The sequence below is a fragment of the Crocuta crocuta genome, unplaced genomic scaffold (assembly GCF_008692635.1).
Source record: "Crocuta crocuta isolate KB4526 unplaced genomic scaffold, BGI_CrCroc_1.0 scaffold279, whole genome shotgun sequence".
NCBI lineage: Eukaryota > Metazoa > Chordata > Mammalia > Carnivora > Hyaenidae > Crocuta > Crocuta crocuta.
In genome coordinates this window covers 5,859,597-5,886,126 of record NW_027551570.1, presented here as the reverse complement: position 1 = coordinate 5,886,126, position 26,530 = coordinate 5,859,597, and the positions used below count along the sequence as shown (strand labels likewise).

Below are 26,530 nucleotides of genomic sequence, written 5' to 3'. Positions count from 1 at the left end.
GGGACTATGTCTTATTTTTACGCATTCACTTCTGACACTTTTTAAATGGCTATTATTCACCACAGACTGGGTATAAATACAGGGAATTAATTCAAACCAGGTCCCTATATCCAGAGAGTTAAAGGTACTGAATAAGACACAAGTCAACATGAGTGCTACAAACAAGAAGTTGGATATCTATTAGGTTGCCATAATACTTCCTGGAGGACCAAGAAAGGTCCAGATGGACCAGAAAGAGACATATATGTATTATATTGGTTCTCCACTGCTGCATAACAAATTACCACAAACTTAGTGGCATAAGACAGCAGTCATTTATTAATTCCCAGTTCTGTAGGGTGGACGTCTAGGCATAGTGTGGCTGGGTTCTCCCCTCAGGGTCTCTCCTAAAGTGAAATCAAACTGTCAATGAGCAATGTTCTCACCAGAAGACCTAAGGAAGAATCCACCTCTAGGTTCATTTAGGTAAAATTGAGTTCACTGTGGTTGTTAGACTGGGGTTCCAGTTTTCTTCCTGTCAGCCAGAAGTTGCCCTCTGTTCCTACAGAATGCCCACTCCTTAGCATGTGGCTCCCCTCCACCTTTAGTCAGGAATAGAGAATCTGCCTTACATCAAATTCCTTACTGTCTTTGTTTCTGACTATAGATACACATTTAATATTTTTTAATGTTTATTTATTTTTGAGAGAGACAGAATATGAGGAGCAGAAGGGAGGGGCAGAGAGAGAAGGAGGGAGATGCAGAACCCAAAGCAGGCTCCAGGCTCTAAGCTGTCAGCACAGAGCCCAATGCGGGGCTCGAACACACAAAATGTGAGATCATGACCTGGGCCAAAGTCGGCTGCTTAACCAACTGAGCCACCCAGGTGCCCCTAGATCCACATTTAAAGAGTTCATGTAATTAGGTCAGGTCCACTCAGCTAATACCACTTTCCTAGTCAACTGTGCCAGATGTCATAAAGTAATCACAAGAGTGCTATCCTATCATATTTAGAGTACAGAAGACTATATAGGATATGTACACGAAGGGGGAGTGAGATTCTTGTGGGCTATCTTAGGAATTCTGCCTACCATCAGGGGCAATGGAAAGAATGAAAAGAAACTGAAGATGAAGCAATGAGAGCTGGAGACAATGAGAGCACCAGTGATATCCTGAGTCAGGAAAGAGCATGGAAGAATAGGGGGAAAAAGTATGCATGACTAGACTTGTCTCCCCGGTACCCAGCATAGCAACTGGCACATAATTTTTCAAGGAAGTGAACCAACATACCAAGTTATACCAAATTAAACTAGCAAGTATTTACTAAGGACTTACATACCTATAGCTATAAGAGAAAAGCTAAGAAATTTATTGTAATACTAAACCACTAGACAGAATTGAGAGGTGACAAGCCATTGGAGACAACATGGACAGAAAACTAACTGGACGTTAAGAAAATTGGGCTCTTATGCTATCTCTGCTAAACATAAGTGACCAAATCAAATAAACTCCAAGACTTTAGTTTTGCCTCATCTTTAACAGAGATGATTTAACGCCTTAATGCCTAAGATCCCTTTCCAGTGCTAATGATCCTACAGAATGGAAGGCATGGTTCTTGCCCTGAAACAAATTCTATTTAGGAAGGTTAGAATCTAAGTATTAATTCATGTTTTAATCTAGACATTGCTCTAACAGTAGTAACATTAAAAAGACAAATCCAGGAAGAATCCTTTTTTAAACACTGAATTTACACCCTTCTACAAATTTAGCAGCAAATAGATACTCCTATGCTAAGGTTTACTTGTTCTTCACAGTAAAAAAAACAAAACACCAAAATTACATGTCATTATTATTTTTTTTAGGTAGTCTCCATGTCCAACGTGGGGCTTTAACTCACAACCATAAGATCAAGAGCCACATGCTCTATGAACTGAGCCAGCCAGGTGCTCCCAAAATTACTATCAATACCAGGTCCTATTAGAATAAGACAAAGTAAGGTAATCCCATCTATGATTGGTCAATTTAATTACCAAATGTAATGCTACTGTTTAGAAAACTATAGAATTTCTATTTCAAAGAAACTGCTGGACTAGAATAGAAAACTGCCATTTCATAAAATATGTAAGGTAGAAATCTGAAAACATCCAGTGGCATTTCTGACAGTCAGTTGTTTCAATCAACAAAATTATTCTCAATGGCTTTTACAGAGCTACATATATTTTAAAAGGCATATTTGCCTGAGTTGAGGAGACAAAGCTTGACAGTCTGGGGAGAAACCAGAGGCTAGAATTCTCGGACAGAGTAACAGAGAGAGGATGGTACAATTAGAAAATGCCAGAGATCTGCAGATTATGCCCTTAGGTACTCAGCTAAGTACTGAGCAGCACAAGTATATAAAAATTCTACCTGAGTCTGGTGAAAAGTATCATCTAAAGTAATTAAAGAGGTGTTTCTCAACCTTTTTCTCCTTATCATCCTGACCCAGAGGTTTTTGATACTTATTTTTTCCTTACTGCCCCCATAAAATTTTAATACTGCTGTGTACCTAATCTCTACAGTTTAGCCCTTTGGAAGGCCATAAATCATTGTCATATGCAAGATTCTCTCTCTCTCTCTCTCTCTCTCTCTCACACACACACACACACACACACACACACACACACACACAGCAAAAAAATAAATTTTGCCAAGTTGGAGGCGATAGCATCCTCAGTAAGAATATACGGATTTGGAAGGAATAGTGCCTGGGCAGCATACAGAGAAGTATCCTCCTGTTCTCACCAGCTATGGTGAAAAACTTGTATTTCCTGGAGCACTGAAGAGAGTGCTCAAGAAAAACTTACCTCAGCAGTACAGAATATTTAGCATATTTTGAATTAAATACCATTTACAGTAGGAATAAAATTTATAAAACATAAATTTGACAAAGTATGTAAAAAGGCCATCCACAGTGAAATTATAAAATCTGCTGAGAGAAATTAAAAATGCCCTAAACAGAGAGTTGTAACTTGTTCATGGGTAAGAAAACTCAGTATTATTAAGATGTTAATTTTTGCCAACTTCACCTACATATCAACATAATCCAATTTTTTCCCTAGAAACTGACAAGCTGATTCTAAAATAATATAAAAGCCCTAAGGATCCTATACAAAACAATTTTGAAAAAGAAAAAAGTTGATGATTTCAAGACTTATTATAAAGCTACAATATCACAACAGTATGGTACTGGCATTAACAATTGACTTTTAATAAAGATACAAAGACAATTCAGTGAAATAGTCTTTTCCACAAATATTCTAACGACTGAATATATCTACATATCAAATAAGTGAACTTTGGCATATGCCTTGCATAATATACAAATATTAACTCAAAACAGACTTAGATCTAAATGTAAAATATAGAACTATAAAACTTCTGGGAGATACAAAGAAAATTTACATGATGCGGAGATAGAGATATTTTTAGATACAACACCAAAACCAAGATCCATAAAAGAATAAGTTGATAAATTGTACATCAACAAAACTTAAAACTTCTGCCCTTCAAAAACATTCTTAAGAGAATGAAAACACAGCCACAGATTGAGTATCCAGAACATACAAAGAACTCTCAAAACTCAATAGCAAGAAAACAATCCAATTAAGGGGAAAAAACCCTAGCAAAAACATTTGAAAGACATTTAACCAAAGAGGATATACAGATTGCCATGAGGCACATGAAAAGATGTTCAATCTCATTAGTCATCACAAAAATGCAAATTAAAACTACAATGATATATACTGTGGGTTGGATACAATCTATTAGAAGTTTTAAGATTAGAAAAGACTGATCTTACCAAATACCGGTGAGAATGTGGAAAAACTGGGATTCTCATGTCTTGTTGGTGGGAATGTATAATGATACAACCAATTTGGAAACAGCTGACAATTTCTTAAAAAGTTAAACATATAGCTACCCACCATATGGTTGGTCTGACCTTTCCACCACTAGATATTTACCCAAGAGAAAGGATACTTATTTGTATATTCATACAAAGACTTGTACAGGAAGGTTCATAAGTAGCTTTATTTGTGATAGATGAAAACGGGAAAGAACTCAAATGTCCACCAATAGCTGAGTGGATAAACAAATTGTGTTTATAGATACAATGGAATATTACTCAGCAACAGAAAAGAACTGTTAATACCATGCCACAACATGTGAGATTCAAAATAACTATGCTGAGTTAAAAAAATGCTAGACAGAAGGAAGACATATTGTATAATTTCTAGAAAATACAAATTAATCAATAGTTATGCAAAGCAGATCAGAGGTTAAGTAGGGGCAAATGGAATCTTTTGGAAGTGATGGAAGTGTTAGCTACCTTGGTTATGGTGAAGGTTTCATAGGTATATGCATATGTCAAAATTTATGAAATAGTATAATTTAAATAANGCTGAGGGGCTAGCTGAGACTAACAGACCAATTAGTAACTTCAGCTCTATCTGAAAGTTAGGACAGAATTTACAACATTTTTGCTATATTATGTAACTCACATTATTTACATATAGTTTTAAGTATAAAAACTTATCAACATTATTTCAGAATATACAAGTAAAGGTATATGATCTCTATTAAAAATATTACTGTTGAGGCACCTGGGTAGCTCAGTCCGACTTCGGTTTCAGCTCAGGTCATGATTCCACAGTTTCTGAGCTCGAGCCTGCATTGGGCTCTGTGCTGACAGTGAGGAGCCTGCTTAGAATTCTTGCTCTCCCTCTCCTTCTGCTCCTTTCTGAGCACGTGCGCGCGTGCGTGCTCACTCTCTCTCTCTCTCTCTGAAAATTAATAAATACAAGTATTCCAAAAATTTTGCATGTCCACTGAAGGAGAATTTTTGTTTTCTTGGTGAAAAGATCTCAATTTATTTCCAATTAGCAAGATTTAAAATAATCCAAATGCTCTCTAAAAGGGGAACTAGTTAAATAAACTAGATTATAAAGAATGCAAAACGAAGTGGCTATAAAGAAAAATGAGAAAGCTCTCATTCCTAATATGGACTAATATACGTTTCAATACATATTCCCCAAATACACTGGAGATGAAAAATGAAAGATGCAGACTGTGTATATGCTAAATAAAAAACAATATATGAATGGAATATAAAAATAAGTCACCATCAGTCTCTAGCTGCAAAAACAGCTGGTATCATTAGACAATACTTTCCTTGTTTCAGAACTATCCGAAAGTCATTTATAGTCACAACAACAAAGGACGTAAACTTATTTATGATCTTGGGGGAAAACTATACACTGATGAAAAAAATTTAAAAATCAGAGGCTAGAAGCTAGAAGCACTGGCAAGAAAAGAGGAGAGGTGCCATTTCTAGGCATGGAGAAACTATAGGGGAATTCTCTCCTGGGTGTTAATTGAGTTGGTTCTTTGCTCTTCTTCACTCCCTCCTTGCTATTCAATGTTCCATGGAAGCCACCTAGAAGTTGGGTGGGTACACTTGAGAAGGGGCTGAAGGGCTGGTCACAGGTTCCATTACTAATTACTGTAAGTAGCTAGAAAAGACCATGTACACACGTACAATTTTAGGGCAGAGAGTTGCACACGACCTGAAGTAACTGAGTGAAGAGGTCTTAACAGTTTAGAACATTAAAAGCTTGGTATACTGACAGCCAGCAGAAGTGACATGTGGCCACAAGAAAGACTGGTTGAAGATTAGAGCATTCTTGTTAATTTCCAGAAAAGACTAGAGAACACGGTGAAGGATGGGGGTGGGTGGAATTCAGGCAGCCTGTGTAAACTTAGAGTTTACTACTTTGTGCTAACTGCCAACAGTATTATAATAATTATGAGAACTAATGACCTGCTTGTGTGATGTGTATGTATGGATTTGCTGAGCACTTACTTCATCTGGCAAAGTAAAATCAACATCATTTCAATGATCCCAGAACGTATTTTTGAAAGCTTAAAGATGTTAATAATTTGGAAGGCCACTTTGGCAAATCAATCCCAAAATACTTTGAATGACAAAGCTAAATTGGGAAGCTAATAAAATATACAAGATAGTATTTCCAAAAATATTAAATTATATGATAGATATAGGGAAGATCTATTTAGTGGCTAGCTCTTAAATCAACTCCTTTGTGTTTAAACAAGGTCACTCAAAATCTAAACATGCCTCTGTTTTGAACACTAAGAACAACATTGGCTAGATTATAATTACCCCTAGTTTGATATTATCTTGAATGACATTTTTATCCAGCATAAGGCACCAGGGAGGCTTATGTATTCACTCATTTGCAATACTAACATTTAACAGCACTTGGTATCATGAAATTTAGGATTCCACTTGTATTATAGTTTAAAAGGTAGGATTCCATAGAACCTGGACATAAATTTTGGGGGGGATATTCATTTTTGAACCATTATTGCTTTATGGTTTATGGTTATATGCTTTGCACTATTGGACAAAAGAAAAAAAGTATTTCTCTTTCTCCAAATTACTTTATTTTCCCAGTGACTCTCAAGTCTGATATGGGTTCAAATTCCTGTTCTGTCATACTTACTAATCCTGGAGATGTTTAACCTTTCTGAGTTTTAGTTTTCTTATCTATTAGTGGAATAGAAATGCTAACCTACCAACTTTCCAATTTTGTTGTATGAACTGAATCATAACATAAAAAGGTTTGGGCATATCATTGTCTCTGAAATAAAATTCTATAATTAACATCAATTTCTATAACTCTGGATGGAGGAAAGCAATTTCTATGTGTAGGAAATAATTTTCTTACAAAGTTAGACCTTTCCTCTGAAATATGTTATTGATATTTCAGACTAAATTATCTAGGCTCTACAATATGGCATTTAAGTTCTACTAAATCCTAGGGAAAGGAAATAATAATTATTATTTTGGCTACATATATTTAGAAATACAAAGGAAACCTTCTGGAAAAAAAAGCAGGTCATTCAAGGTCATTCAGAATTTTTAGGGCAGCTTGAAAAAAATTTTTTAAATGTTTGTCTTATTTATTTTTGAGGGGGGGGAGGAGTGAGGATCCAAAGCAGGCTCTGTGCTGACAGACAGCCCAATGAAGGGCTCAAACTCATGAACTGTAAGACCAGGACCTGAGCCATGAGCTGAAACTGGATGCTTAACCTAAGCGCTTAACTGACTGAGCCACCCAGGCACATCTTAGAGCATATTAAATTTGAAGTGGCAAACACCCTGAAGGTCATTATTTTAACCTCACACATTTTATAATAAAAGAAAAGTGAGTCCCAAAGAACTTAAATGGATTTGCTCAAGTAGTATATATAGGCAATAAGAAAATAGGAGTACTTAGGTCTAATAATTCATATTCCAATTGTTCTTTACTATATATACATACCACTCTGCCTTCATAAATTTTTTGACAGTTTCACCTTTTTAATTAACAGTGCCTCTTCCATATCCAAGTAACTTTTATTTTTCCAAAAGTTTGCCATTTCAACTGCTTCTAGGCAATCAAAAATCTTCTATTAGGTTACCTACCCAATTATTTCCCCATTATGCCTTCCTATGAAAATGCTGATTTTCTCCATATATGGAATGACAATATAATCAGTGATGGTAGTAACCCTCTATTCTTCCCCAGTGGATGAACCAGGTAATCTAAGCAAAAAGTGGCATTCTACCCTTGCTGGTGGACTGCTTTAGAGTAAGCCAGTAACCAATGCAATCTCAGGGAGAGTTTTGAGGAGATTTTGGAAAAGATAATTTTACTTGATTAAAAATAGAAAGAAAAAAGGAAACTTACAGGGAGAGTCCCCTTTCCATTTCTCTGGCTGTGTGTCATAAGCACATAATGCATCAGTAATCTCTACTAGGAGGAGAAAGCTAAAAGTCTCACAGAGCAGCTCACTCAGAGCTCTGACATTACTGTCTTAACCAACCTCCAAATCACCTGGCTCTAGAGTAAATTATTATGTAAGCAATAAACCTGTATTTAGTTAGGCACTCAATTATTTTTGGCCCAAAGCCTCCAAATATGAAACTCCAACATTTTTTTTTAAGTTTATTTAAGAGAGAGAGAGAGAGTGAATGCGGGTGAGCAGGGGAGAAGCAGAGAGAGAGAGAATCCCAAGCAGGCTCTACACTGCTAGTGCAGAGTTCGACGCAGGGCCCAAACTCAGGAACATGAGATCACGACCTGTGCCAGAATCAAAAGCTGGATGTTTAACAGACTGAGCCACCAGAACTCCAGCATTTTCTTGTGAAATCATCTTACCTAAGCTTCTACCATAGAAGACTTCCTTCTGAACCAAATAATACAAGTGAATTTTAAATTAAGAGTTTTGTTAAAAAACAATTCAGGTGTGTTACCAAGAAAAATGCTATTTGGTGGTTTACAGTATCCAAAACTTCAGGACATGACTGAAGAAACTAAAATAATAAATCTAAAAGAATACAATGCTCATTTAACAGTACAGAAACAAATCTGAATTTGTATACCCATTCTAAAAATTGATAAAAATAACTTCAAAAACCATAAGTTTCAAAAAGACATTATTCTTAATTACTTATTTAAATAAAATTATTTAAAAAAAAACACCACTGTCACACTGACATAAAGCTTAAAAATAATTTATTACCCGTCAAGTCATTTTATATGACAAAACATTGTTGTATTACACACATCACCTCTTTAAAAATTTACTATCTTGAATTAGAAAAATACCCACAGAGTTAACAAATTGTAAAATTATGGCAATACACTCAACTGCTAAGAGTCACATAAGAAAAGACTTAAAAGCAGCCGTAGAAAAACTTGTCAAAAACCCATGAATTACCATGAAGACAACTGAAGTCACCCACCCTCAAGAAAAGCCTGCTGATCTGAAGTACTAATCTAACTTTTAGTTCTGCCCTAAGTCAGAGTAAGGGCACACAAGTTAGGATATGTTAAGAAAAGGCGGTTAAAGCAAGTAAAAAAGGGAATCTATAAGTAGAGGCTAAAAATCCTAAATGTTTGGGGGTGACACACTAATGACACACACACAATAGTTTCCAAGGACATCACAGTAGAATAAACTGATGCTCAAAATGATTCTGAGTCATTTTTTAAAATTTAAAATAATTTGATTAATACAGCCGAAAACAGTGTTGGCTCAATGAGATTTTGTAATGACAGGGAAATTAATCATGGTAAGTAGCATTATGGTCCAAACTTTCTCACCAAGATAAAATCTGTTAGTACTATTTAGAAAACTAACAAACAAACCCAAAATACTAGAGTTCAACAGAACAGAAAGCCATTTTCTTCCTTTTCTTTTAGTCTATACCCCTATAACTATTTCCCATCCTAAGAAAAAAAGTAGACTCTTAGAACACCCCAATTAGGTAAAGTAACCACGCACTCCATTTAAAATAAATAAATATATCCTGAATTAGGTGCATGTTTCTAATAAATATAAACTTAAAGGCAATTTATTTAGGACGGTTTAAAAAAATGTAATGATAGCATTTTGATCACTCCCTAATGTTAAAATGAACCATTTTAGCTAAAGATTAAATTTATTTGGATAATCCAACTTTTTTTTAAAAGATAAATACTTTTTATATCTACTTAACATTATCACATCAGTATTGTATGAAAGAATGAAAGAAAGATGAGAGTTTGAGATGACTCTGCAGGCTTTTGCAGAACTACCAATCATTTTAGGTCATCTGTTTTGGTGTTGCTATAGCAACTTTATGAATCATGACCCCCTCACCACAATAATTCAGGCGACTGAATTATGTATGAAGAATGTACTGTCAATGTGTTTCCTATAAAAATATATACATTAATGAACTAGATCTTACTATAGTAAATTATATATTTTTAGCCTCAATTTAGTAAATTAAAGAAACTACTGGCCACTAGAGAAACACAGAGAAAATTATCCATATGCTCAATCTACATAAAACTGTCTCTCATGTCAGTCCTGAATGTTAAAACCACTACATCTTTCAGTTTGGAGACTTTTCAAACAGTATGTCTTTCTTTACTGAGAGGCTCAAACAGAGGAGTCTGTGTATAATTCTTATCACACAGAAAACAAATTTGATCTCATAATCAAATTAGATGTATTGTAAACTTAAGAGAAATGTCTTTTAGAGTTCACAAAAAAGAACCTTCATCTAAAATGCATACAAGTATTTAACAGTCAAGTGTCATGATGTCTACAACTTACTTTCAAATGGGATTCAGCAAAAGAAAACGTATGTGTGTATATATAAAATAGATGTAAATATGAGAGGGAAAGCAAATGTGGCAAAATGTTCTCACTGCTGGATCTACGTGGAGGCTATTTGGGTATTCAGAGTATTTTTTCAACTTTTCTGTGAAAAATTCCTAAGTAAAAAGCTGGGGAAACAAAGGACCCTCACTGGCTCCTAGTCTTCATGTTAGTTTTTACCCTCAATATATACCCAGTCCCTTTCTTTTGAGGCAATTACTCCAAGACCCTTTTGCCCTCAGAAGTTATAGTTACAGAACTGTTATGTCTTTTTAATAAAATCATAATTCTAGAAAAGAGTGTTTACAAGTAGATTTAAAGGTCAGTATCAGTGAATTAATTGTTTTACCTGAAAGTTAACATCTTCTTTCTTAAATATTAGTGCTCGAACTTCATCAGGATCTCCATTAAATATAGCTTGCACCAGTGATGGCTAAAATATAAGAGAGTAATAAAAATATTAATCACACCGCATGGATGATTCTAAAATATTTCCACATAATTTTTAAACCTAAAAATTTTCTTCCCTTTAGTAACAATAATCAATTTGTCTTTGACATTAACCAAAACTTTTATGAAGTCAAATTGTATGAGAGTACAGGATTCCTCCTTGAATAAAAAAGGCCGAATTTAAAGAACATCAATTCAGAATGGCCAATACTAGGCAGTACAATAAACACAATCAAACCTGAGTAGAAGCCTTCTGTTTATATACATGGTAAAAACAAAGTCTCTTCCAAATATAACGTGACATCTCAACATCTACTTGTCAAACAAGCCACTGCCAGGCCACACTGATGCCCACGAAGGCAGATCTTTTTGAAAAGTTCTGTTTGGGGCGTTAAATAACTTGCATGGGTTAGTATTACATGTTATACAGATAAAAATCTGAAGAAAGAAAATCTGGCAATTGATGAAAATCACTATTTGAAGACCAAAAAATAGCATACACCTGAATGAAATGAAGAGGCAAGCATGTGCATGTCTAAATATAACAATTTCTTAATCAACAACACAGTCTCTCTGATAAGGTATCATATTATACTAGTCAAACAAACCAATTGACAACAGCATTAAAAAATAAGGTTAAGTCAGTCTGATTCTTTTTCATATAAAAGTGCTGCATGTAAATACATAAAATCCATTACAGAAAAGGTTGTGCCTCAGTGTTGCTAGCAGTAGTAAACCTTTCCTAAAACATAGTTCCTCATTCTCATTACATCAGTTTTTAAAACCACAAAATGAAAACAGAAACATGGTTGCCAGAACTACAATTCTCAAATTATTTTTTAAAAAGTCTTCATAAGAGAGTAATGCATAGTAAGGGAAGTCTGAGATGTTATCTAAACATCTGAAGAAGTAAAAACAAAAAATGTGTCCATTTTACATACAAGTAATACTGCATCACATTACATACCTATATTGCTTTTACTTGTTTAATAAAACTAGTGGAAGCCAACTTATGTTTATTCTTAAAAGGTAAAATCTACCCCATTTAGTTCAGTAGAAGACAGTAAATATAAACTCTCATATCTTACCAATACACTTCCAGAAGGTGGTGGTGAATGTAGGGATTTATTTTCCTGTGGCAATTTAGAAATGAATTCAGGAGATTCATCTTCTACCTCCTCCAAAACAACAATACACACTCGACTCATTCGCTCTTTTAAAATATTAAATTCCAAGCTATGTGATAAAAGTCACAGTTGGAAGAGCACAAATAGTTTTTCCTCCTCTTCTGTACAACACTTAGGATCATTCTCTGAACAGCGCAGTTGGTTTTTTAAAGTTAGTAAGTACTATCAGAAAAACTGAAGTTTGAGATTATGACCACATAACATAACTTCCTAAAAACAACAAAATTCTATTATTTTCTGTTGGGTTACTGTAATACTTAAAAGAAATTTCACACCAACATGTCAATAACTAAAACGGAGTCCAGTACAAGCTCATCTAAAAATATTTTTCCCCTACCCAAACAGTCATATTGCTCTCTGTCTCACAGAAATTTACTTGCATAAAAAGATCATTGTTTAGGGTGACAACACCACACAATACAGAATGAAATGAGAGACAACTACTGTGACAGAGACGATAACAGCTATACCCACTCTTGCCTGCAAGGTCATATAGTTACCAGTAGCTGACTTGCTTATAATTGAAAAAAAAATCTCACTATTCTGTTTCCACTTCTAATTTGTCTTCATTTCTTCAGCTTCTGGTTTAATGCAGATACTATTCGGAAAAAAAAAATATCTATAGCTCAGCAGAAATTCTTAAAATGAAGCTCAGAGGTTGACAATTCTTTCTGTGTTTGAGAAAGAAAAACAACAACAACAACACTCTGCATTAATAGCAAAGCTGCAGTACATTTACATGCGATGAGTCAGACCCCAAGAGACAATAGGACTCTTGATACTAGAATACAGCTTGATTAATCCAGATATCCCATATAAAGAAGAAACACAGATAGCTTTATTCCCATCGATAGCATAAGCAAGGCAGAGCGTTCATTCTTTCTCCATCAGGCAGTTGTCTGTGGCTGCTCCAGCAAAAGGGCACAGCACCAGGCAGAAATAGTGTTAGCAGAAGATCCTAACGGAACAGGCAGGCTGCGAAGGAATTAGAAGGCATTTGAGCTTAAATTACTGCTTCAGGCTTTTCATTAAAAAAAAAAAAAAAAGAGAGAGAGAGAAAAGCCCAGTAGTTTATCATTCCAGTGTTTCCTTTGATCTCCACATGAATACAGCTTCCATTAAATAGTCTTCATTCACAGGAAAAAACAGCAGACTGTGCATCTTCTCTGAGCCAACTACTTTATTCAATCATCTGCTCTGTGCCAATATAGTTTCCTTCCACTGTGAAAACCGCTACAGTTATCCTTTTCAGTAGATTTCAGATGCTTTCCTGTTCCCAGATGATCTTGCGGAACGGCCACGGATACCTCCAAATGGGTAGGTCCTTAAAAAAGATCTACAGAACCTCAGGATCGGCCCCACAGAAGCATTCCAACTGAGCAACAGTCTGAATAGCAAAGACTGCAGAACCGCAGGATGAAATGCCTAGTAATGCTCACATGTTACACTTACCAGAGATCTGAGCTACTGCTCGGGGATGTAACTTCCTCTAGCAGGAGAAAAAAATAGTGCATTTGGACAGCCTTCACAATTAGAAGGTTCATGCCAGTTCTGTGACTAATCCAGATCAAACTGAAAAATTCTATAACTGAAAAATGAGTGCGCTTTTAACATTTTCCACTAAAAGCCACAAGGAAATCTGGTGTACTGCCTCTGCTGACTAACACTGGTTTTAGCAAGTAAACAATTCCAAACAGCTTAACTGCTTTCGTATGTTACAATATAGCAAATGTTTAACCCTATAAATGACAACTGCAATAAGGTCTGCAGTGAACCCATAAAACAAAGAGATGAAGAAATATTTTATGATAACATAAAAACACAAATCTAAGATCTTATTTTTATTTTTTTACCAAGATCATTTTTAATATACCAGATGCATTTATTTTCAAAAATACAAAAAAAAATTTAAGCAAAGAAATTTAAGATTTACAATTTCTAGGTTGTTAAATTTAATCAATCAAGTCCTATTTTAACAGGAAAAAACAAAAACTTCATATTGTAAAAATCCTAGCTCTAAACTTCTATGATCATTTGAATTTCACTCTAGAAATTAAAATTTCCACCTTCCCATCTGGAAATGGAATAAAGCCTTAAATCTTTTAAACAGCTGCATAAAACTACTGTCTAAAGCCCTTAGTATTCATTTTCTATATGTCAAAAAGGCACGAGGTAATAACATAAAAAAGTCAGATTCTCCTTCCTCTATAAAATTAATTTCCCCAAAGCTACAAGTATGTGCCAAAAACAACAAATTTATAGTAGGCTTTCCCTCTATTTATTAAACAAGTGAGTTCTTTTCCAACAGGAAAACTACAAAGAAAATACTATGGTTTCCCTTCAATTTTTGTTCTTTCTCTTATCAACTAGCATTTTTTTTTAATTCAGGAGGAGAATAGCTAGTTTTGAACATTTATGATGTGCTAATAAGTGCTGTACATTCTCATTTAAAACTCACAATAACCTTGCTTTGTTCCCATATAATAGAGGGAAAAAACTAAAAATTTTTACTCAAAAATTATTTTATCCAGTCATACAAATTAGCAAGACTGTGTCTCATTCCAAACACATGCTGTTTCTAATCTATTCTGCTTCCCTTGAGTGTATGCCCTTGTGCACACACCCCCACCCCACCACTCTCTCTCAAGATCTTTGCAACCTATAATATTAGATTGTCAAAGTAATCTTAAAAGACAGGTAACCTACAATGGCTGTGAAAAGTTTAGGTAACAAAGAATATACTATTTATTGTTATGATACTCCTAAACAGGTTATTTTTAAATGGGTATTTCAGGGCTAGTATCTCATGTGATTAAGCCAATTTACTTACAAAAACACAAAACCCACGCGATATAGATAATATAAGAATGTCGGAATTTAAGAACAAAACCATTAAATATCAACCTATGAAGGAACCTGTAATCCTAATATAACTGTACCAAGATATTGAAATATACAACAATTCACTTAGTTGTATTTTAAAGTAAGCAAAATGGTTTTAAGCCACATTAAGGACATGCAAATATTCTGACATACAAAATGATGTTAACTATCTCCACATGGCTAAATCAAAAATACCATCTTGATATCTGAAACATGTAAAAATTAAACCACGTGGTAACAATATCCCTCTATTCTGTCTTCAGGGTTTTTTTTACCACCCCAAACAAAATCTCTTTCTACACAGACAATTTTAACTTGTTCAAAGTATCCAGTGCATAAGTTCACCTACTTAGACTTAAGCAGGTACATCCTATTTCTCGTTCTAGGTCAACTTCCATACTTTGGTCTTACCCAGCCAGAGAACAAGCTCTTTGAAAGCAGAGACTATGTTTTTACACACACACACACACACACACACACACACACACACACACACAGTTTCCTTATACTTTTTTCTACTTGTAAACAATTTCAATTAAACTAATTCTATTAGGTCACAAGACTCTGGAATAGAGTAGTAAAATTATAAAGACAACAGAGGATTCATGTGTATATCTATATATGTATATATTAAGAGTATATGGGTGTGTGTGTATATATATATATTTATATATATATAAAATATACACAAACATGCTTTAATCAAAAAACACAAGAGATATAAGGTGCAACAAAATGACTTTTGTACCTCTAGTAGATGAACAATTTCAAATGAAGAAGTTAACAGGATATAAAACAATGATATAGAATGAAAGCTAAAATTAAGGCCTCAGGAGTCAGCCTACCTTGAATTCAAAATTCTGATTCCAGTATTTATTAGTTGTGTCCTCGAGCAAGCAAATTAAATTCCCTGAGCCTGAATGACTTTAAACTTATTTTTTTTTTAACATTTTTATTTATTTTTGAGAGACAGAGAGAGACAGTTCACTAGCAGGGGAGGGGCAGAGAGAGAGGGACACACACAATCAGAAGCAGGCTCCGGGCTCGGAGCTATCAGCACAGAGCAGGGCTCGAACCTATGAACTGTAAGATCATGACCTGAGCTGAAGTCAGATGCTCAACCGACTGAGCCACCCAGGCGCCCTGACTTTACACTTATTAAATAAGAATAATCTTCAGAGATTTTTACCTAGGATAAATACAGTACTAGGACAGTGACTGAGAATGTAGGCTTTGTAGACTAAACACCTGAGTTCTAATCCAGTTTCTGCACTAACAAACCTAACTGTGACCTTGAGCAAGGTACTTAATCTGTGTCTCACTTCAACAGAATCTACTTTATAGTGTTATTAAGAGTGGAGTTTAAAATAAAATGTAGATAATCTTATTATTATGGATACTTAGGGGAGCAGAATGATATCCCCTGTGAAGGTAGTGAGGAGAGGACTACTGACAATTTCTCCCCCTACTGGTGAGATGCTTCAGACTGTCTAGATATCTCATTCAGTTGCTAAGTACACACTCCCCTCACACCACCCTTTTCAGGCTGCTAGAGACACTGCTAGAAGCTTGTCTTAACACTCCAGTAACCAGATAAGAATTAACTAAGCATTACTGAAGGGAGGAAGGGGTCAATTAAGGCAAGAAGTAGGACTATGAGTTTTACCATTCTTCCACATTCACTGTACTTTACAGTCTAAGGAAAGAGAAAGGGTAAAAAATTACTGGGCCATGAAGGTGCCTAGTTGGCTCAGTCAGTAGAGCATGTGACTCTTGATCTCAGGGCCATGAGTTCAAGTCCCACGTTGGGCATGGAGCCTACTTAAAAAAAAATTTAAGAAAAAAAAAATTCATTGGGGTGCCTGGGTGGCTCAGTCTGTTAAGTGTCCGACTTTAACTCAGGTCATGATTTTGCAGTTCATCAGTTCGAGCCCATGTGGGGCTCTGTGCTGACAGCTCAGAGCCTGGAGCCTGCTTCAGATTCTGTGTCTCCCTCACTTGCACTCTATCTCTGTCTCTCAAAAATGAATAAACGCTAAAAAAAATTTTTTTTAAATTACTGGTCCATGACATTCTATATAATCAAAGTCAGATTAAAAAAACTGAGATAATTACTGCACTATTTATTATTTAAGTTAACAACACCATATAGCACTGTTATAGATCTTCTACTGAAAGAAACAGACCCCTAATATAAGGAATTCACATCTTAAAGAAAAAGGAGATAGGTAAATAACTAAGACTTTAGGAATGTACAAAGTATTTATAGTAAAAAAGTTACTGAAAAAGACAGTGCAAACTTAAATTCAACATTTTTTTTTTCCAGTTGAACAACGGCAAAGGGATGTGGTTTCTGTCTTGAGGCACTTACATTTTAGGCCAAATTAAGTTTTTTAATAAGCCAATAAATTACAATTCTGACAACTTCATAATCCTTCCACTCTTTATACTAAAATGCATCCTATCAACAGCTTACTTCTACTCTTCACAAAAATCACATAATGGTAAAGCTGGTTTAAACCTTTGTTTAATGGTAAAATATTATAACATCCCGAAAGATTTTTTTTTAGGTTCCCAATTTTGTTACACCAGAATATTTTTTTCTGACACATGTGATTTTTTTCCTGCATACAGATTCAATCCAAAAGCTCATTTTATCCCTGAAAATCTGTGACCTCCATGTTGATTATCACAGAATAGGAATTTTACTCAGGGTGTATGAAGCAACTACTCTGCCAAGCTAGTCTCTTAGTATTAAAAAATAAAAAGCTTGTGGTGAGAGACGGTAAGAAGTGGGTTTAAACCATGTTTCAGAAATACTTCTCATAGGTCAAGAATCCTGAACAATGTTCTTAAGCTAGGGCTCATCTGTCCATATACTTTAGAAAAGGTCCTATGAATAGATTTTAAAATAAAGTGGGGGAGGAGGAGGCAAAGAATTTTTAAATAGCTCATTTAGATTACTGATCAACTTCCTCATTATTAGTATAGCCACTGCAAAAATTACCTATTTTTTAAATGATGAATTTAAAATCCCTATAATACATGCAAATTAATCCTCTGTATATATTTACAAACTAGGCCATTTTTTAAATGTTTACCCAACCATACTTCCAAGATGGCTGACAACCAATGTTATCCAATGATCTCAAGTGGTTTGACCCCATTGGTCTCTTATAATGGTATAAGGAATTGTTACCCCTTCCATTATTAATACTATCATACACTGCATATTGTTAACATATATTAATGTTACCTATTATTACTCTGATGTGTTCTTGAGAGCTTGTTTGGAGGTTCTAGCAGGGGAGCGCAGCTACTCGTATACCCTTGACCAAAGAACGGTCCTCCTCTATCGGGGAAGTTCGTCCTCTTCGACCGAGCACGCAGCTTCAGGAGGGATGCACATGGAGCGGTGAGGGAGGAAGAGGACACCTGCCTAGCCAGCCAGATCAGCCGGTGACCAGCATTTTAAGTAGAGGTGTTATATGGCTTCCAGAAAACTTCCTATTCCTACAAGGACAAACAGTATATCCACCTTGCGTCCTGGAACATGGATGACTCGCCACCATCTTAAACCAAACAAGGACCAGAGTCTAGGGTGGTGGAAGGGCATACTACAGGGGATCTAGGTCACTGAGGACTTTGTGGGACAGGACTGCCATAAAAGCCCTAGACTCCACTTCCCAACTCTTACGTTACAAAGAAACAGAAGTTCTACCTTGTATAAGTCATTGTCATTTTTGAGTCTCTTTTACTCAGAGCTGAACCTAACACTAAGTGATAATCTTACTCTTCCTTTAATCGTCAATCAATGATCCATACTCCAGTACAGTATAGCTACTTAAATTTGCAACAAACTGAAATAGAAACAATAATTGGAAAACAGCTCAAAGAACAAATCCACTGTATTATCCATGGAGGGAGAAGGAAACAAATATTTATCACAAATATTTTCACTGAATCCTTAATCACTTCTTGTGGATACTATTATCCAATTTATATATGGAGACTGGAAGCTCAGTAACATCCAGTCAATGACTCATCCATTCATCTGTATTTATTAATCATCTACTATGTGTCAGGCTTTCTGCTAGGCTAAGGAAACAAAATTATGAATAAAGAGTCAATCCTCATTAATTCTAATAGAGCTTACATACAAATAAATATTATATAACTGCAAACTGTGATAAAGGGTAGAAGGAAAAAATTTCTTGGAAAATGCTAGAGGAAGATCCACATGGCTGCAGTAAGCAACTACGAGGAACTATTGAGGAGCTGATATAGTTGGGAGAAATAGCTAAACTCAGATTACATAGGGCTTTGCAAACCACATTATAAAGTTTGTATTCCCTAAGTGGCTGAAAAGTCATTAGAAATTTTTAAGCAAGGCAATCATCATGATTTGCTTTAAAAAGATTATGTGGCTTCAGTGTAGAGAACAAATTTGAAGAGCAGAAGAAGAAAGCCAAAGGACTAGTTAGGAGACTGGTGAAATAATCCAAAGAGTGGGTAATCTAAACTAGGATGCTGGGCATGTAAATGCAGAGCCTAAGATATATTTTAGAAACAGGATTTATAGGATATGCTAATAGGCTGGATGTAGGGGCAAGGGAAAAGATGGTAATCACAAAACAACTCCCAGGTGTTTCATATAAGCAACTAGTACTTGCAAGACTTTAAGTAATCTAGGCCTTTTTCAGTTTCCAAATGTATTAAAATGAGTAATAGAACTTGTTCTATCATTAAGAACCCTTCAAGCTCTAAGTCAGTTCCAAATCTTAATCCAAAATATGTAACCTAACATCTATTCTCATGATTTGAAAATTAAGTGTTAACAATCCTGAACTTGTCTAAACTCGAAGAGGAGTATAAAAAAGTTCCTTACCATACCAGGATGGTAAGGTTGGGTTCCATCTTGCCCAAAATCCAGTACACTGAAATAATCTAAAAAATGTTTGGCAGGAATACCTTAATTTAAAACATTTAAGATTACAATAGCAACTGATTCAACAAATAATTCATATTAATATTTCTACTCTACTATACATATATCAAGAGATTATGAAATGTCATATATCATCTCCACCTTCAAAGACCTTATGCAACCTAATGATTTTTTGGGTATGACACCAAAAGCACAGGCAACAAAGGCAAACTGAAACAAATGGGACTGTATCAAACTAAAAAGCTTTTGTATGGCAAAGGAAACCAGCAGCAAAATGAAAAGAAAATCAATGGAATGGGAGAAAATATCTTATCTGTAATCCATATATATCCAATAATAAATTAATATTCAAAATATATAAGGAACACATAAAACTCAAGAGCAAAAAATATATAAATAACCTGATTTTTAAAAATGGGCAAAAAACCTAAATAAGGGGCGCCTGGGTGGCTTAGTCGGTTAGGCGTCCGACTTTCACTTAGGTCATGATCTCGCGGTTTGTGGGTTCGAGCCCCGCGTCGGGCTCTGTGCTGACTGCCAGGTCAGAGCCTGGAGCCTGTTTCAGTCTGTGACTCCCTCTCTCTCTGACCCTCCCCTGCTCACACTGTCTCTCTCTCTCTCTCTCTGCTAGAAATAAATAAAACACTTTAAAAAAAACAACCTAAATAGATATTTTTCTAAAGAAGTCCATACAAATGGCCACAGGTACATGAAAGGGTGCTCTTGTGTTGAAAGGAAACCCTTGCACACTGCTGGTTGAATACAAATTGATACAGCCACCATGGAAAACAGTATGGAGGTTCCTCAAAAAGTTAAATATAAAACTACTATAGGACCTGCAATCTCACTTCTGGGTATACATCCAAAAAAATGCAATCAGTATCTCAGACATCTACCCTCCTATGTTCACTGCAACATTATTCACAAAGACAAGATACAGAAACAATCTAAGTGTCTGTCAAAGGATGAATAGATAAAAAAATGTGGTATATGTATACACAACAGAGTATTACTCAGCCGTAAAAATGAAAGAAGTCCTCCCATTTCCAACAACATGGATGAACACAGAGGGCATTTATGCTAATAAAATAAGCATAAATAAGCCAGACACAAAAAGACAAATACTATATGACTGCACTTACTTGAACTCATAGAAACAGAGACTAGAATGGTGGTTGCCAGGGGCTTGAAGGTAGGGGAAATGGTGAAACTTTGGTCAAAGAGTAAAAACTTTCAGTTTTAAGCATAGTAACTTTGGGAGGGCTATACATACAACTACAGTTAACAGTACTGTACCTGTGTATTTCAAATGATCACTTTGTAAACCTTATGTAATATAATTTTTACTTGCCAATTATACCTCAGTAAAGCAGGAAGAAAAAAGTCCTTATGCAGCCTAAATGAAGTACACAAGAAAAACTAACCAGTACAAGAACACGAGTGTAAAAAGCAGTATAAACAGAAGAAGACCTATAAATGAGGTATCAGATAAACCTACCACTAATTAAGTCATTAAGAGTACAGCATATTAATTTATTAATTGTAACTGTACATAAAGATATCTTCTAATTGTCCATTCTCTTTAAAAAATGATGGCTTTTATGAAACTATTCATAAACTTCATTGTTGCTTTTTCCTCTGATTTACCGGAAGGGTGTTTTCTCAAACCAACAGTCAACTAGCTAGAACATCTAATCAAAACTTCTTCTTGATGATCACATATCTGAGAAAATCGTTCAAACCATTTTATTTACTAGGTTTAATTAATATTACTACTACTTACAGGGGTTTCTGGGTAGCTCAGTCAGTTAAACACTGGCTCTTGATTTCGGCTCAGGTCATGACCCCTCCCCTGCTAGTGTGCACATTTCCCCCTGCCCCAAATAAACATTAAAAAAATACTATTTATAATGCCAGACTAATAGTTTAGTTACTCAAAGAGTAGACAAGTGCCATACAACAGAAATAAAAAATGAGCCACATATTTTAAATACATCCCAAATATTATCATTTCAGCTTATAATCAAGAGTTGTCAGATATTTTACATTTTTTTATTATCTTCAAAATTTGTTGTGTATTTAGACTTAAAGCATATCTCAATGCAAACATTAAATTTTCACTGAAAATAATGGATTTGTATTTAGATCTCAAAATATTTACAGTTGACAATGTAAATACATGTGCCTGAGTTGTTACAATCATATATATATATTTTTTTTTAATGTTTTTTTTTATTTCTGAGAGAGAAAGAGAGAGACGGTGTGAGCAGCGGAGGGTCAGAGAGAGGGAGACACAGAATCTGAAGCAGGCTCCAGGCTCTGAGCTGTCAGCACAGAGTCCGACGCGAGGCTCGAACCCCCAACCGTGAGATCATGACCTGAGCTGAAGTCGGACGCTTAACCGCCTGAGCCACCCAGGCACCCCTCATATATATTATCTTACATTTACTCATTTTTTGAGAGACAGAGCATGAGCAGGGGAGGGGGAGAAAAAAAGGGAGACAGAATCTGAAGCAGGCTCCAGGTTCTGAGCTGTCAGCACAGAGCCGAACACATGGCTTAAACTCACCGACCGTGAGATCATTACCTGAGTCGAAGTTAGAAGCCCAATTAAGCCATCCAGGTGCCCCACAAACATACTTTTTTTTAAGTTCCAGTAACCAAGTCATGTATTTTAAAAATTTAGATTAAACTAAATCAAGAATTCAGTTCCTCAGCTACATTAGTCAGCCATATCTGGCTAGTGACTATCATATTACACAACACTGGATTAGACCTATATAGACTAACTTTTTAAAAGTTAACTGTTCTAAACAAAAACCTAAAATATGCTACCTACATTACTGTCTTAGAGAAAAGAACGTCGATTTTTATGAAGGCTCAGAGACAGTAATATGAACATACCTTGTTAGGCTGCTTCACTGTAAAATAGTCACAATAGTCTTAGTTGACTGTTCCTAAATATTTCTGTTATAACATGAAATGGCTCACTAGTTCTTTTTCTTTTCCCTATTGTTTCTTCCCTAAAAACACATACATCTCTCTCATTTTATCACAGTATTAGCCCTGGCTTGAAGGCAACAACACTATTTTCGCATGAAACAAAGTACATGAACTTCTTAGGTCCCATTTTCTTCAGTACTCAAAGGTCTCTTCACATACATTAGGGTTCCATACAGAATTCACAAGTTGAAGTTAACAAAAGTTGACTATCTGTCAGCACATTACATCATTTCTTTAAGCACCTTTGTTTTACTGTTGAAGCAAATGAAACTGATCAAGTGATTTTTAAAGTTGTTTTCAGTTTTGGCATTTTACAACTTTATGTTCGTTTTCTGATAAGAATAGGTTGATTCAGGGGTGCCTGGGTGGCTCAGGCGGTTAAGCGTCCGATTCGGCTCAGGTCATGATCTCATGGTTCGTGGGTTCGAGCCCCGCGTCAGGCTCTGTGCTGACAGCTAGCTCAGAGCCTGGAGCCTGCTTCAGATTCTGTGTCTTCCTCTCTCTCTGACCCTCCCCTGCTCACGCTGTCTCTCTCTCTCAGAAATAAATAAAACATTAAAAAAATTAAAACAAAACAAAAAAGAACAGGTTGATTCAGGGGCACCTGGGTGGCTCAGTTGGTTAAGCAACTGACCAGCTCAGGTCATGATCTCATGGTTCTTGAGTTCAAGCCCTCATGTTGCACTCTGCACTGACAGCTCCGAGCCTGAAGCCTGCTTCAAAGNAACTTACTCTTTTCTCAGAGCCAAATTTATTGAAGAAATTTAACCTATGATCACTACCACTTGTGGTACCTTTCTTTCAAAAATCAACCTATTCTTTAAAAAAAATTTGTTTAGAGGCACCTGGTTGGCTCATTTGCTGTTAAAAAATTTTTTTAATTTTTTTTTTAAGGTTTATTTTTGAGAGAGAGAGAGAAAGAGCACAAGTAGGGAAGGGGCAGAGAGAGGGAGACAGAATCTGAAGCAGGCTCCAGGCTCTGAGCTGTCAGCACAGAGCCTGACGCGGGGCTCAAACTCACGAACTGTGAGATCATGACCTGAGCTAAAGTCAGACGCAACCAACTGAGCCACCCAGGCACCCCTAAACATTTTTTTAAAAAGAATAGGTTAATTCATGAAAGAAAGGTACCACAAGTGGTAGTGATCATAGGTTAAATTTCTTCAATAAATTTGGCTCTGAGAAAAGAGTAAGTTGGGTAATATTTAACTGAAAAATGGCTAAGGAAAAAAAGACAAAGATCAAGATAAACATGTAGAAGGCTAAAGAATTTGATTTTCATAAAAGAACTAACCAATCAAGGTACAGTATGACTGAATGGATTTTAAAAAACCAAGATCCAGAGCAACCTGGGTAGCTCGGTTGGTTAACTGTCCAACTCTTAATTTCAGCTCAGGTCATGATCTCACAGTTTCTGAGTATGAACCCTGCATCAGGCTCCTGCTGTCAGCTTGGGATTCTCTGTCTCCCTCTTCTTCTCTCTCCCCTTCTCTCTGCCTCTCCACTCTCCCTCCCCCCACCAAAATAAATACACATTTAAAAAAAAGATCCAACTATATGTGGTCTACATGAGACTAACTTTAGATTTAAGGACACATGTAGGCTTAAAGTAAAGGGATGGAAAAGGTATTCCATGCAAATGGTAACAACAACAACAACAACAACAACAGAACAGGGTGGCTAAACTTTACCAGACAAAATAGACTCTAAGTCAAAAACTGTCACATGAGACAAAGAAGGACTCTATATAATGACGAAGGTAGGAAGAGAAATACACACACACACACACACACACTCAACGTTAGAGCATATAAGTAGATTTATTAAACACTGACAGACTAAAGGGAGAACTTGACAGAATACAATAATACTAGTAGCAGACTTCAATATCCCATTTTCAGTAACGGAGAGGACATCCCAAAAGGAAATCAACGAGAACATAGTGGGCTTGAACACTATAGACCAAATGGGCTTAACAGAATGTTCCACCCAACAGTAGCAGAATATACACTGTTCTCAAGCACATAAAGAACAGTTTCAAGGATAAGCTGACATCTTAGGTCACAAAACAAATTTCAACAAATTTAAGAAGAAATCGTACCAAATATCTTTTCTGACCAAAACAGAATGAAACTAATAATCCATAGCAAATGGAATACTGGAAAAGTAATTAATATGTGGAAATTAAATAACACACTCTTAAACAACCAATGGATCAAAGAAGAAATCAAAAGGAAAGTTAGAAATACCTCAATGTCTTAAGACAAAAACAAAAAGACAACATACCAAAACTTATGAGATGTAGCAAAAGCAGTACTCAGAGGGAAGTTTATTTTGACAAACACCTACATTAAAAAAGAAAGACCTCAAGTAACCTAACTTTACACCTCAAGGAGCTAGAAAAAGAACAAGTGAAGCCAAAAGTTCACAGAAGAGAGAAAATAATACAGATTAGAACAGAACTAAATGAAATAAGAAAAAAAACCTGAGCTGGTTATTTGAAAATATTGAATTGTCAAAACTTTAGCTAGACTAGGAAAAACAGAGAACACAAATGAAATGAGAAATGAAAGAGGAGACGAGACATTATAACTGATGCCACAGGAAGTGGGGGGAAAGGGGTGGGTGGGAAAGATAAGGGATTACTATGAACAATTATAATGCCAAGAAATTGAGCAACCTAGAATAAATGGATGAATTCCTAGAAACATACAACCTACCAAAGACTGAATCTTTAATAGAAAAAGACGGAATCAGTAATCAAAAACCTCCAACAAAGAAAAGCTCAGAACCAGATGGTGTTACTGGTGAATTATACCAAATATTTAAAAAATTAATGTCCTTCTTCCCAAAAAAAAATGAATAAAAACGAACACTTCTGAACTCATTTTATGGGCAAGCATCACCCTGATACCAAAACCAGACAAAGACACTACAAAAAAAGAAAATTATAAACACAGAATTCCTGATGAACATGGATACAAAAATTATCAACAAAATACTAGCAAATCAAATTCAACAGTACATTTAAAGGATCATATGCCATGACAAAGTGGGACTTATGCCTGACATGAAATCATGGTATATCACACAAAAATGAATTAACACATGATATTAACAGAATGAAGGATAAAAAAAAAAAACCCACATGATCACCTCGATACAGAAAAAAACATATGAAAAAAATTCAACACCCTTTCATGATAAAAACTTGCAACAAACTAGGAATAGAAAGAAATTACCTTAACATAATACAGACCATATGTGAAAAGTCCACACATTCAGTGGTGAAAAACTGAAAGCTTTTCCTCTAAGATCAGGAACACAGCAAAGATGCCCACTCTCACTACTTCCATTTAACACAGTACTGAATTTCCTAGCCAGATCAATTAGACAAGAAATAAATGGCATCCAAATCAGAAAGAAAGAAGTAAAAGTATTCTGTGTGCAGAAGACATAATCTTATGTACAAAATCCTTCAGATTCCACAAAAATCCTTAGAATTACCTGGTTCAGTAAAGATGCAGTATACAAATATCAACTAAATCAGTTGCATTTCTATACACTATGAAAAAACTATCTGAAAAGGAAATTAAGAAAATAATCTCATTTACAATAGCATCATAAACAAAAAGATAATTGGTAACAGACTTAACTAAGCAGGTAAAAAGACTTGTACATTACAAAACATGGATGAAAAAATTAAAATGACATAAAGAGAAAAATATCCTGTGTTCATAGATAAGAAGACAGTACGGTCAAAAAGGAAAAGACTAAAAAGGGGGAATAACTAAAAAAAAAAAAAAAAAAAAAAAAAAAATGATTG

The 26,530-nt window shown here is 35.4% G+C and overlaps 1 protein-coding gene across 5 annotated transcripts in view; it reads right to left on the bottom strand.

Annotated features, from left to right (window-relative positions):
* ANKRD28 (ankyrin repeat domain 28) overlaps positions 1-26,530 on the bottom strand; it is a 202,469-nt gene that overhangs the window by 113,830 nt on the left and 62,109 nt on the right. For 2 of the 5 annotated variants that reach the window (XM_077750856.1, XM_077750862.1), the window contains exons 1-2: positions 11,772-13,249; positions 10,583-10,666 (exon numbers count right to left, since the gene is read on the bottom strand). In XM_077750856.1, coding sequence (XP_077606982.1) covers positions 10,583-10,666; positions 11,772-11,891 — 204 coding nt within the window. In that variant the 5' untranslated portion in view covers positions 11,892-13,249. Of the gene's footprint in view, positions 1-10,582; positions 10,667-11,771; positions 13,250-26,530 lie in introns of those variants that run through there. The other 3 variants (XM_077750858.1, XM_077750857.1, XM_077750861.1) reach the window with 2 other exon arrangements.